The sequence below is a fragment of the Microplitis mediator genome, chromosome 6 (assembly GCF_029852145.1).
Source record: "Microplitis mediator isolate UGA2020A chromosome 6, iyMicMedi2.1, whole genome shotgun sequence".
Lineage (NCBI taxonomy): Eukaryota > Metazoa > Arthropoda > Insecta > Hymenoptera > Braconidae > Microplitis > Microplitis mediator.
In genome coordinates this window covers 1,693,955-1,706,155 of record NC_079974.1, presented here as the reverse complement: position 1 = coordinate 1,706,155, position 12,201 = coordinate 1,693,955, and the positions used below count along the sequence as shown (strand labels likewise).

At 31.3% G+C, this 12,201-nt stretch overlaps 1 protein-coding gene across 1 annotated transcript; it reads left to right on the top strand.

Annotated features, from left to right (window-relative positions):
* Positions 1-4,382: 4,382 nt before the first annotated feature.
* On the top strand, positions 4,383-6,955 carry LOC130669659 (kielin/chordin-like protein). The gene is made up of 7 exons (XM_057472678.1): positions 4,383-4,590; positions 4,683-4,923; positions 5,011-5,117; positions 5,173-5,292; positions 5,363-5,512; positions 6,249-6,302; positions 6,380-6,955. Exons 1-7 carry the CDS (start codon positions 4,518-4,520, stop codon positions 6,559-6,561), a joined length of 927 nt encoding a protein of 308 aa, XP_057328661.1. The 5' UTR covers positions 4,383-4,517; the 3' UTR covers positions 6,562-6,955.
* The last annotated feature ends 5,246 nt before the right edge of the window (positions 6,956-12,201 follow it).

Below are 12,201 nucleotides of genomic sequence, written 5' to 3'. Positions count from 1 at the left end.
CAAAAAAAAAATTTATTTATTTCACAAATTTACTTTTTCATTACAATAATAACCCATAGTTAACCTATATCTGTAAGCTACTCGCATTTATTTTGAACTACCGCACCACCAAGCCTTTACGGTATTTTAAACTTCCCGCCCAGTGCAACGTTGCCAAGTCGCTATCTCTCACGATTCAAGTAACGATAGAAAACGCTAAAGGTGTAACCTCATGCTGACGCTTGACGCTGGTTATGAGCGTCAAATTGGGTCACGTGGTTAATTTAGGCCGTGCTGCCACCTGGAAAAAATTTAGTAGCGTCAAATTGTAAAAAGCTAAACTCAAATTAGCTTTTTATTTTAAGGATGAAGCGAAATTTAGAATCTATATAATCGAACTCGAAGGTAATCGATATTGAATAAGTTAAGAATCTTGTTATTGTTTATTTTAAAAATAAATTTTGATTCGATATTGAATAAGTTAAGAATCTTGTTATTGTTTATTTTAAAAATAAATTTTGATTTAAACATTAGATTAAAGTTGTTTGCTTTCTTTTATAAAAATGGCACTATTTGAAGATTACCAAGATGTAGAAGCGTTGGAAGATGTAAGGGTTATATTACATATATATAAAACTGTTGAAAGTAGCTAACTTTAAGCATTTTTTTACAACCAAACAAATCCCGCTTGTTTTTCTTGTTTTTACAGAAACACATTCGTTTCATCTTCAATTAGTGATTCTCAGTTTTTAAAAATTGTAAATTGCGTTAAACAATTTTTCCTATTTTTTATATTACTAAAAAATAGATAGTTGGCGTTTGAAATAATTATTGTAATAAGATTCAGCTTAAATATGTGGTTGGATATTTATTCAAAACTGACCTCGCACTATATAACTTTACACTGTTTTTTTACAAATTAATTGATCGGTATGATATGACCCTGATTAAAAAAAATGATTAAAAAGTATTTAAAATGATTTGTTTTTTAATCATTTTAAATACTTTTTAATCCTTCAAATCATTTCTAATCCTGTCTCTTATGGACATTTAACGTGTGAAATCATTTTTAATCATTTTGTTTAATCAGGGGAATTTTGAATTGAACAACTATGATTACAAACAATAGAGTTGATAGGTATAAGAATAAGATAGGTGTATAAACAGAGGTGTAGAATCAAATGTAGGTATACGAATAAATTAGGTGTATGAACAAAAATAAGTGACCAGCTCTCTCGAGTGGTAATTCTCTACTAACTCTCTTAAGAAATTTCGTTAAGTTACTTCAAATTCGGAAAAAAGGGCTTTTTTCGTTGGGAGAAAAAATCGGCTTATGATTGGTGAAAAACCTCATGACGTGGAGAAGTAAGTAGGCACTAGTGGAGGTATAAGGTAATTGCAAAGTTTAGAAAAAATGGTACGGTCAAAGGTGAAACGGATGGGTGCTAAGAGGTAAGAGGCGAAGAAAGTATGAATATTTTTTAGTTACAGTAATTCTTTTACCAGATGTCCGAGGACCTTCTATCTTTAAGTGCATTTATGAAGGGCCATAAAGCACTCGAAGAAATTTGTTATTTCAAAAATATAGGGATTAAAGTAATAAAAAATGCGTATTAAAACGTTTCGGAAGGATGAAGCAAGAACGAAGCAAAGATAAAAAAAAAGGTCGAAGCCTTGAAGTAACAATAACGTGCAAGAGTTTTAAAATACATATTGAACAAAAATTTAAAATATATTGAAAAACTAAAATAAAATTGCAGTCTCAAACAAAAATAATCGTAAGAAAATTACTATTGTTATTCAAGAAAATGTTTGCTACAACACTAATTGGGATAAGGGTTCACATGTTGAATATGAAAATTTTAATTGTCAATAATTACAAATTCAGTACCGCAAGGGCTATTGAGCAAAATTCTTACGTGTAAAGGATACTTAAAAGAATGTGTATTCAAAATTTCAGGAAGATTGTAAAAAAAGTGATTTTCGTGGGAATGTCCTTAAGGAGGTTCGACCGAATCTAATGTAAAAAGGGTTTTCCAACTTTAAGATTTTAAACTTAGTAACATGTAAAGAAGTACTTTATCTATGTATTCTCAAAATTTGAATATGATCCACCGTCTAGTTTTTTAGAAAAAAAGATTTAAAAATGACGTTTTTAACCCTATGATTGAAAATACTCATTGAAAAGAATTGAAAATTATTTCAATTCATTTCAATCCATACGGAGATTTTGAAAAGTATTGAATGGAATTGAAATTTCGATCATTTGAATGCTTTGTAATTCTTAAAATGGATTTCAAAAGTATTGAAAGGAATTTTTCATCATTTCAATACCTTCCAATATGGAACTATTTTGGTATTGAGAAGGATTCAGAAAGATTCAAAAATGTCAATTCATTTTAATTCTTTTCAATCCCATACGTGACCTTAAAATTCTAAACTTTTTTGGTATTGAAAAGTATTCAGAAAGATTGAAAATATCAATTCATTTGAATATTTTTCAATTCCTCGGAAGTTTAGAAATTCTCATATTATTTTGGGATTGAAAAGTATTAATTTTATGTCCAGATGAAAACCTTGTGGTATAGAAAGTATTCAAAAGTATTCAATTCTCATCTATTTCAATACTTTTCAATGAGTATTTTTAATCAAGGTTAACTTTTTAACTTCCCGCTAAGAAAATCGATGATTTTCAAAATTTCGGGAAGTTATAGTGTTCACCCCGATTTGCGAAAATCGAGTTTTCATCAGATGTCGACGTTCTGAGGTCCTAGGAAGCTATTCTGACTATTTTTAGAATGATGTCCGAGTGTCTGTGTGTGTGTGTGTGTGTGTGTGTGTGTGTGTGTGTCGTGTGTGTGTGTGTCGTGTGTGTGTGTGTGTGTGTGTGTGTGTGTGTGTGTGTGTGTGTGTGTGTGTGTGTGTGTGTGTGTGTGTGTCGAAAGGTTTCTTCTGAACTTAAATTTTGGATCGATCAATTCCAAAATCTAATCAGCTCTAGAACTCGATAAAAGCTTTCGATTTCCACCTCAACCGTCTTAATCGGTTAATTCGTTCGCGGGATATCGTGGGGAAAGAATTGGTAAAAAACGGTTTATTCGAAAACAATGGAATACAAACGTATTTTCGAGCTCGAAGAGCTCGGAAATGTATTCACAACAATGTTTACGAGCTCAAGGAGCTTGAAAACAGCGGGAAGTTTTAGGGCTGGCCCGCAGGGTCAACCGATAGACAGATTTTTTTTTCTGCGTTGGAATATTTCCATCCTTCAGGTCTCATAGTTATTAGAAACGTAATTAGAAATCTAAAATCCCGAATTTCAATCAGTATTGCCGACCCTTAAAACGAAAACGGCTAAATGTTCTTGCATAAAAATAATACTTTACATATAAGCAGTTCGAAAAAGCCCTTGAAAAATTAATGCATTTATAAAAGATTGGTTTCTTTGTTTTATATTAAAGTTTTTAAACAAAAATCGTTTTCATTATAAGAAAAGGTCATAAGGTCAAACTTTAATTAATGCCCAACACAGTGGGTGGAAGTATTACTAGTATGAAATGTATAAAAGAATATGTAGTTAGAATATTGTAAATATATATCACGTGCCACCCGGGTCAAAAATAAAACTTGATTTAGACTTGCTTCACCTTATTTTCTTTTGAAGTTATCGATTTGCCGACGATTTTTCGATAAGATCTCGACTTTTTCGACTTAAATTAAATTTTTTTTAACTTTTTGAACTTTTTTCATCTTAGTTTCAACTTATTTCAACTTATTTATATTTGTTGATCTTAGTTTGAACTTATTCGCCTTTGCTTCGAGCACGATAGTCATTCACCTTACTTTTGACTTGCTAAACCAAGTTGAAAAAAAGTTATTTATTCGCCTTACTTCCGCCTTTATATATACAAATTATTTCACCTTAGTTTTGACTTTTTCGTCTTATAATTCGAGTCGAATAAGTCTAAATCAAGTTATTTTTGACTTGATTTAGACTTTATCGCCTTATATTTTAAGTCGAATAAGTCTAAACCAAGTCAATTTCGACTTGATCTTGACTTTTTCGTCTTAAGATTTAAGTCAAATAAGTCTAAACCAAGTCAATTTCGACTTGATTTCAACTTTTTCGTCTTAAATCGTGACTAAGTAAGCCAGTTAAGTCTGGACCAAGGCGAAAACTCAATGTATTTCATATCTTCGTAAAAAAAAGTCGAGTTTGTCTTGTGAAAAACGGCTCCCAATTTCGACTTGGTAAACCAAGTCTAAATCAAGTTTTATTTTTGACCCGGGCATTTACATCATGTTTTTAGCAATGTTTTCTTTCTTCTTGAATTAACATTTACTGGTTATTTTATCATAAAATATGTAGTTAATTGATGTATGCAGTTTGAATGGTTAAAAGTACTCACAAAGATAATTACTAAATAGATAGTGAACCACAACTGTTTATTATTTCGCAACATACTATACAACATGATATACAAGTGACTTGTTCAATATATCGATTGTGGCCGCTAAATTGTAATTTGTAATTAATAATGGAACTGAATAATAATTTTTTTTTTATTTATTTCTCCGGTACATTTTTAATAGGCATTATTGCTGACGAAGGTAAATTGTTTTCTATACTTTCATATAATACTTTAATCCTAATAATTATTATTGCACATATATTATTTAATGCTTGTTATTTATTCTATAAGTTTGCGATAAATCAAAATGCCCTGGACCTCTTGCATACTACGAGAGCTTAAATTGTAAGCCAGTTTATGAATCATCAGGCGATTGTTGTGCTATCAAGTATGATTGTAATAATTTGAATGAAAGATCTAAAAAAAAATGTTATGTCAATAATAAAACATATGAAATTGGAGATAAACTTAAAGAAGAAGATGCGAACCCTTGCGATGTCGGATGTTCTTGTACAGAGGGACATGATGGCATGTTAGCAAAAATAATGATTATTTTTATCATTTAATTTCTCTTAATTATAAATTTAATCAACATTGTTTCTATTCATTTTAATTACAGTGCAGTATTTAATTGTGCTACAGTAAATTGTTTTCAAGGACCTGTAAAGCCTGGTTGTTATCGTGATAATAGCCCTGTTGAATGTTGCCCTGGCAATGAAGCGTGTCGTAAGTATTTTAAAGAGTGAATATTCGATAAAATATTTATAAATTAACTTAACAGCTGAGACTCCAAAAGATAGAGTAACATGTCAAGTTGATGGTAAAGAATATAAAGAAGGTGAATATTTTGAAGTAGAATCAGATTCGGATTTAAATTGCGTTTGCCATCCTGGATACAAAGGTTATTTTATGAGAATTTAAATATCAATAACAATTATTAAAGAATTAATCGATTAATATTTTTTTTGTAGGACAAAATGTTGAGCCTTTTTGTGTAAAACCTAAACATCCTTATTGTAGCCCCGATTTCCGTCATGCTTCCGATGTTTTTAATAAATGTGCTCCGGTTTATTATAGTTCTCAATCACCACAAACTAGCTGTAGCGTCTTTTCTAGATGCCGTATGTTTTTATTAATAAATAAATATATAATATTAATTTAGTTAATTACCCTAGCAGACCTGATTTACCGTAAATTTACGGTAATTTGACCGTAAATCTACCGTAAAATTCGAGTAGATTTGCTGTAAATTACGGTAAACTCACCGTAAATTACGGTAAACCCACCGTAAATTGCGGTAAATCCACCGTAATTTACGGTAAATCGGTACTTTACGGTGGATTACCGTAAATTACGGCGGGTATACCGTAAATTTACCGTCGAATACGATAAATCTACCGTAAAAAAATTCGGGTGGATTACCGAATTACCGTAATTTACGGTAGATTACCGTATTTCCGTATTTTACGGTAAATCAACCGTAAATTATGGAAAATCCACCGTAAATTACGGTAAATCCACCGTAATTTACGGTAAATCCACCGTAATTTACGGTAAATCGGTATTTTACGGTGGATTACCGTAATTTACGGTGGGTTTACCGTAATTTACCGTAATATGGGTCCGTTAGGGAATCTACCGTAAAAAATTCGGGTGGATTACCGAATTGCCGTAATTTACGGTAAATCCACCGTAAAGTACGGTAAAACCACCGTAATTTACGGTAAATCGGTATTTTACGGTGGATTACCGTAATTTACGGTGGGTTTACTGTAATTTACCGTAATTTGGGTCCGTTAGGGATATAGTATTAAATATCAGGCAAGAATTGTTTCTTTCTTGTTTTTTTCTTTTTAGAAAACGACAAAGACGTTGTTATCAAAATGAATTCATCAAGTGAAGCCAATCAAGGTATACAATTTAAAGAAATATATTATATATTGTTTAATCAAGAGATTTAAGTTTTTTTTCCATGTATTCATTTGTAGATTTTACTTGTGAATTCGGTGACTTGAAAATGAATCAAGGAGATGAACTTAATCAAGCTACGGATTATAATTCTGTGTGTGTAAAATGTGTTTGTGAAGTGGGCCCTGTACCTACTTGCCAACGATTACCTGATGATGAATGTGACGTTACAAAGCATCCACCTTTTGATAATAATTACTGATGAAGGCTAGAACACATTATTAAAAATAATAACAATTGTAGCGAAAGACAATTTTAAGTCGTAACTTCCTGAGTCGAAATGTCAGGTCTGTTTTGATCGTATTTTTTCTCTATATATTTCAGACACATATTTGACGATTAAAACGGATCTCTACTGCATCTCTACTAGTGGAGTTTTGTCCACTTTTGACTGTTTTACGATCAAACCAGGCTTGAAATTATAATAATGATAATAATAACCATTTTCAAAAGTATCTAGCGAACGTGGGTTCGAATCCCACATAGATTTTTTAATTTTTTTTTCTTTCATTTCATAACAACCCGAGGAAAATTATTTTATAATTGACGATTTAATAAATAGTTCTGGTAAATGACTTTTACTATACTCGTAAACGATTTCATCGTAAGTTCCACCCTGAGACTCATGTATAATCATAACACAAGCGGCCATTAAAGGAAAGTGCTTCCGTTTGGCGACAACTTTTTTATCAGACGTCAATGAAATACTTGATGTTCGCAAATCAATGGGTACAGCTAGTTCACTGACTCCATTTTATACTCTTAAATGACCAGCTTTTGTTCTTCTTTTTCTTCCAATTTTGTCTGAATCGCTAAATTCCAGCCATGCTCGACAAACGATGTTATGTTCATCAAAATCAAGATGTATTAATTTGCCAACTGTGCCATTGCATAATCCATCAGTTGCATTGATGTTCGTTGTAATGATATAATACTTATTAAATACAAAAGTAATTTCATAAGGCAAACCACCAGTATCAATCCCTAATAGACCCAAATTACGGTAGATTACGGTAAACTCACCGTAAATTACGGTAATCCACCGTAAAATAGCGATTTACCGTAAACTACGGTGGGTTTACCGTAATTTACAGTGGATTTACCGTAATTTGCGGTGATTTTACCGTAACAAACGGTAATACGGAAATCCGCCGTACATTATGGTAATTCGGTAACCCACCCGAATTTTTTACGGTAGATTTACCGTATTATACGGTAAATTTACGGTAACCCCGCCGTGATTTACGGTAATCCACCGTAAAATACTGATATTCTGTAAATTGCTGTGAATTTACGGTAAATCTGCTCGAATTTTACGAGAATTTACCTATTCTACGGTAGATTTACGGTAAAAATACCGTAAATTTACGGTATATAAGGTCTGCTAGGGATGACAGACATATTATGGAGTTTCACTCTACAATTAGCCTCGTGTTCATGAGCATTAGATCCAGTAATCGCATCACTAGCTATGGAGATAGTTTTATTTTCAAATTGTTGTAAAACATAATTATTATAGGCGTCGACTCTTTTGTTTTGAAAAAATAAACGAATCTCGTTGGGACATAATCTATCAGTATCAGCTTTTTTAAAAAATCTTGATTGAATAAGATCAAATTCATGTTGCTCTAATGGATCACCATTCTCTATTTTGGTAAGCATATTAGAAAACGTAACATTAGCTTGTCTCATAACTTGTGTTAATTCATAAAATTTTAACGTTCTCCAGAAGAAGGGACCAGCAAGACTTGCTCTCATTGGCAGATATATTGGTGTCGATCTTACTGGTGGTGCTTGTCGCAAGTCTCCGATAAGAATGATATCTATTCTTCCAAAAGTAGCTTGGGAATTTCCCATAATTTGTTTTAAACGGAAATCAATCTTACTTAACAGTTCTGCACTGATCATGCTTATTTCGTCGATGATCAATACTTTTACATATCTAAAAAGCGATTTATACAAGTTCAACATTTCCATCAATAGAGGCAACATTTTGGAAATAGAGATTTTAAGCGCAGTATGAACCGTCGTACCATCAATAGCCACTGTATAAAAAATAATCGTAAATGAATTATACACATACAACCACAAAATTAAAACACGTGGTAGTCATACACATAACCAAACAAAAACACGTGTTGTCGCGCACTGTAGTCACGAGAATTGTTTACCCGATAAAAAATGATTTTATATAATTATATATGATTATATATGAGTCCATATATAATCAGATCTGAAAATTGGCCAGATCTGATCATATGTAATTAGATATAATCATGCATGAACGAATATAGTCATTTTTAAAATCTCATTGAAAATATCTGAAAATTATTAATTAAGTAATTTAATTAGGATTTATTGGTTTCATTAATATAAATGTCGGGTAAATTCAAATTAAAAAAAAAAAATTACTATCGGTATAAACTATTATTATACTAAGGGGTCACCCGTCCAATTAATGACCCACGTCGATGCTGCTTAACTCTGGTAATCGCTGGATGGTAGTCTGATTCTCTAGTCTGCTATACACTTATAATAAAGAAAACTTCATGGCATTACTTAACTCAAATAATCAAATTGATACATCCTACGTAAATAATCCCTGACGGTTTTGCATCACCCTGGAAACACCCTGGAAGCACGGTGGTTATACTTGAATTTAATATAATTAATTTTAATCAACAAAATTTAGATTATTTAAGAAAATTTTCAGTTAATTGCAAATAACATACGACTTATGAGAAATATCGAAAATTATCTCTAAGATAAGTTGTAGGAAATAAAATGCTCTACAAAAAATGTCCTCTAAAATTTTCGAATAAAGTTGATGGTTTCGTCAAAAAATTTAAAAAATGTAAAAATTTATCGTCAATCTAACTTTAACCTCGAATTACTTTTGAAGAAATAAAAATATCGAAAAATTATAAGAGACCTTTTTTGTAGAGCGTCAAATTTTCCACAAAAATATGTCTTGAACATTCAAAAGTATTGGTCCCACCGTGAGCTACAAAATTCCAAGCTTTAAAAAATAAATTTTCCCATGTTATTTAAACGGAAAATAGAAAATTGCGATGCAGCAGTTGTTAATATTAATATTAAGAGCACAAACTTTCACAGTATTTTTTTTTCGTCATTTCCAACAATATTTTCGATATAATGAAGAAAAAAAAAATTAGTCGATTTTTTTGAATCAGTCTAATGTATAATCATATATAATTCCATATATGATTATATATAATTATATATGATCTCATATATAATCATATATACTCATATATAATCAGATAAAATCATTTTTTATCGGGTAGGGGGTTAATTAGTGGTAGGTTTTTTATTGTTTATTTTGAAATAATTAGATTAGCAAGCACACACAAGGGTTATTCTATTAAATCTCTTTATTTAATAATAACAACTACATATGTATTCTTCCTAGAATACATATATAGTTTAAAAACCCAGAGTTTTTAGCATTGGGTCTATGTCGATTTGCAGTTTTTTGTTTATATGTTCTGCGGGGATTCCTTAGAGAACTCGAGAATCGTTAGAAGCCCATTGTCTTATATTAAAACCACCTCTTTTTAATACTTCGTTCAGATCATCTCTGATTTTAATTGCTTGCTTGACTGAATTTGCACCTTTTATGATGTCATCTACATAGAATTCATTCTTAACGATGTCTGCTACTTCAAGAAAGTCTTTTATTTCATCTTCAGCGACTTGCTTTAGACTACGAACAGCCAAAAATGTTGCTGCTGTTGTACCAAATGTGTTGATAGTGAGCTGATAGTCTCTAATTTCTCCTGTGTCGTCTCTTCATAAGATCTTGAGGTACTTTCGATCTTCTGGTCTTACCCAAACGTAGCGAAACATTTTTTCAAGATCACCGATGATAATAATCGGATGTAATCTAAAACGAATAGTAGCTTCCGTCTGTGTTTCGTTTTGTATATTTTTGGAAGTGTAGTTCACATGCCATTTCTTCGTTTGATAAATGTTTTTGTTTGGTCCCCTCGTCTATAGCCCAAGTCTTCGTGAGTTGTTGGAGTGCTTGAGTAGTAGTAATATGACATGTTATGTTTTTTTGATTTAATTTGACTGATTTACCTGGTACTCATATCGCTCCACTGATGATCCAGCCGAACTGTGTTTTGTAGAAATAAATATGGACCATCTGGGTTTGAAATATCCATTTGCCCAGCAATTGATGATAATAATGTTGGACCAGCACCAATAAGTAGCTCAATGTTTCCTGGTATATTGAATGTTGGATCGGCTAACTTGAATTTATCTGATAGTCTAAAATTATTTCTATCGATGCAGTTTGCTGGATGCTGTCTAGTGATTTCAGAAACTGAAAATACATCGAGTGTCTTCTCGAATTGGTTGTATCTCGGTTGTACAGTTATAGTAATTTTAAATGCGGTTGACGTTTGAATATCACCAAGCCCACCAACAGCTATGGAGTATCGTTGTTTAGGAAGACCTAAAGAGTTTGCTAACTGCTCAGTAATAATATTCGATGTTGCTGCAGTATCAAGAAGTGCTCGACAGCGTACTGGATGATTATTTTTATCTAAAATATTTACTAAAGCAGTAACCATTAGTTCTTCTATTTTACTTTGATTAAGCAGTACGACGCTGTTGGTTGTTGGACTTGATGCTGGTGTTAGTCAACCCTGTGGAAAAGCTCTCATAAATTCTGATAAGATATTGAATATTTTTTATGAGAATCTATGAGCTTCGAAAATATCTATGAGATTTAAAAAAATTCTCATATGAATTTTTATGAGAATCTATGAGTCAAAGCTTTTGATGTGTTCCTATCATGATTTCCGTACTAGATTTTTAAAAGAATGAGTAAGATTTTTTAATTTATGAGATTTTGTGACTCGAATTCCGCCAACGATTATGAGATTGAATAAGTACTTTCACTTCTATAAGATTGTTACAGTTTATTCTAATCTATTTTCAATAAGAATTGATCAGGCGAATTCCAATGTTATAATACTTACAAAATCTCAATAAGATTATTTTTTTATATGAAATTTCCAGAATTTATAAGTTTTAGTAAGAGTTATCCTAGGAGATAATATCTTATTGAATATCATAAAATATTTGTCATATTTTATGAGAAAATATTTAACATGTATTTCTTCGAAAATTTATGAGACTGAATCAGGAATCACATGGACAAATGCAGACCTTTTTCTCATAAAAATTTTATGAGAATTAGTAAGAAAATCTATAATCGAATTAACTTGTAAAAACTTAAAAGATTTAATTTTAATTTAAAAGCTATGTGATTTATGAGTTTTTGTAAGTTTTAGTTAGAAGGCTATTACTTATAAAATATTATGGAGTACTTATGAGATTTTATAAATAATTTCCATTCACATAAAATATTAATTTTATCAGATTCATTCAAAAATAATTGCTTAACTTCATTTTTTTTTAATAAGAATTTACACCAAAAATACTAATATTATCACTATTTCTTGTACTTTAAATATTTTAACTGTTCGGAGATGAGTGAAAATATAAGTTTCTATGTGATTTTTTACAAACCCAGTAATTTATCTTGCCCCATTTTTTTTTTTTTTTGGTGCATTATTTTTTTGTAGCGATATTGCATTTTTTTGGTTAAACAGAATAAAATTTCTCGGAACAAGTACTATTCTTTTCACGCAAGTTTTTTTGTATTCTCCGAACAAAATAACAAAAGTTGCTTAAGCCAAGAGAAAAAATTTCTCGGGAGAAAAGATCGATATGGAGAAGGGGAAAGTCACCGGTGCTAGGTAGCAGCAGCGGGAGTAGTTCGGTGCTCGCCACGAGATCGCGCCTA

What these genes read in the sequence shown, in the direction of transcription:
- LOC130669659 (XM_057472678.1), top strand. Translation starts at nt 4,518, where the DNA reads ATGGAACTGAATAATAATTTTTTTTTTATTTATTTCTCCGGTACATTT. An exon ending in CCCTGGCAATGAAGCGTGTC is followed by an intron (nt 5,118 to 5,172) that starts GTAAGTATTTTA and finishes TTAACTTAACAG; the next exon opens with CTGAGACTCCAAAAGATAGA. An exon ending in TTGCCATCCTGGATACAAAG is followed by an intron (nt 5,293 to 5,362) that starts GTTATTTTATGA and finishes TTTTTTTTGTAG; the next exon opens with GACAAAATGTTGAGCCTTTT.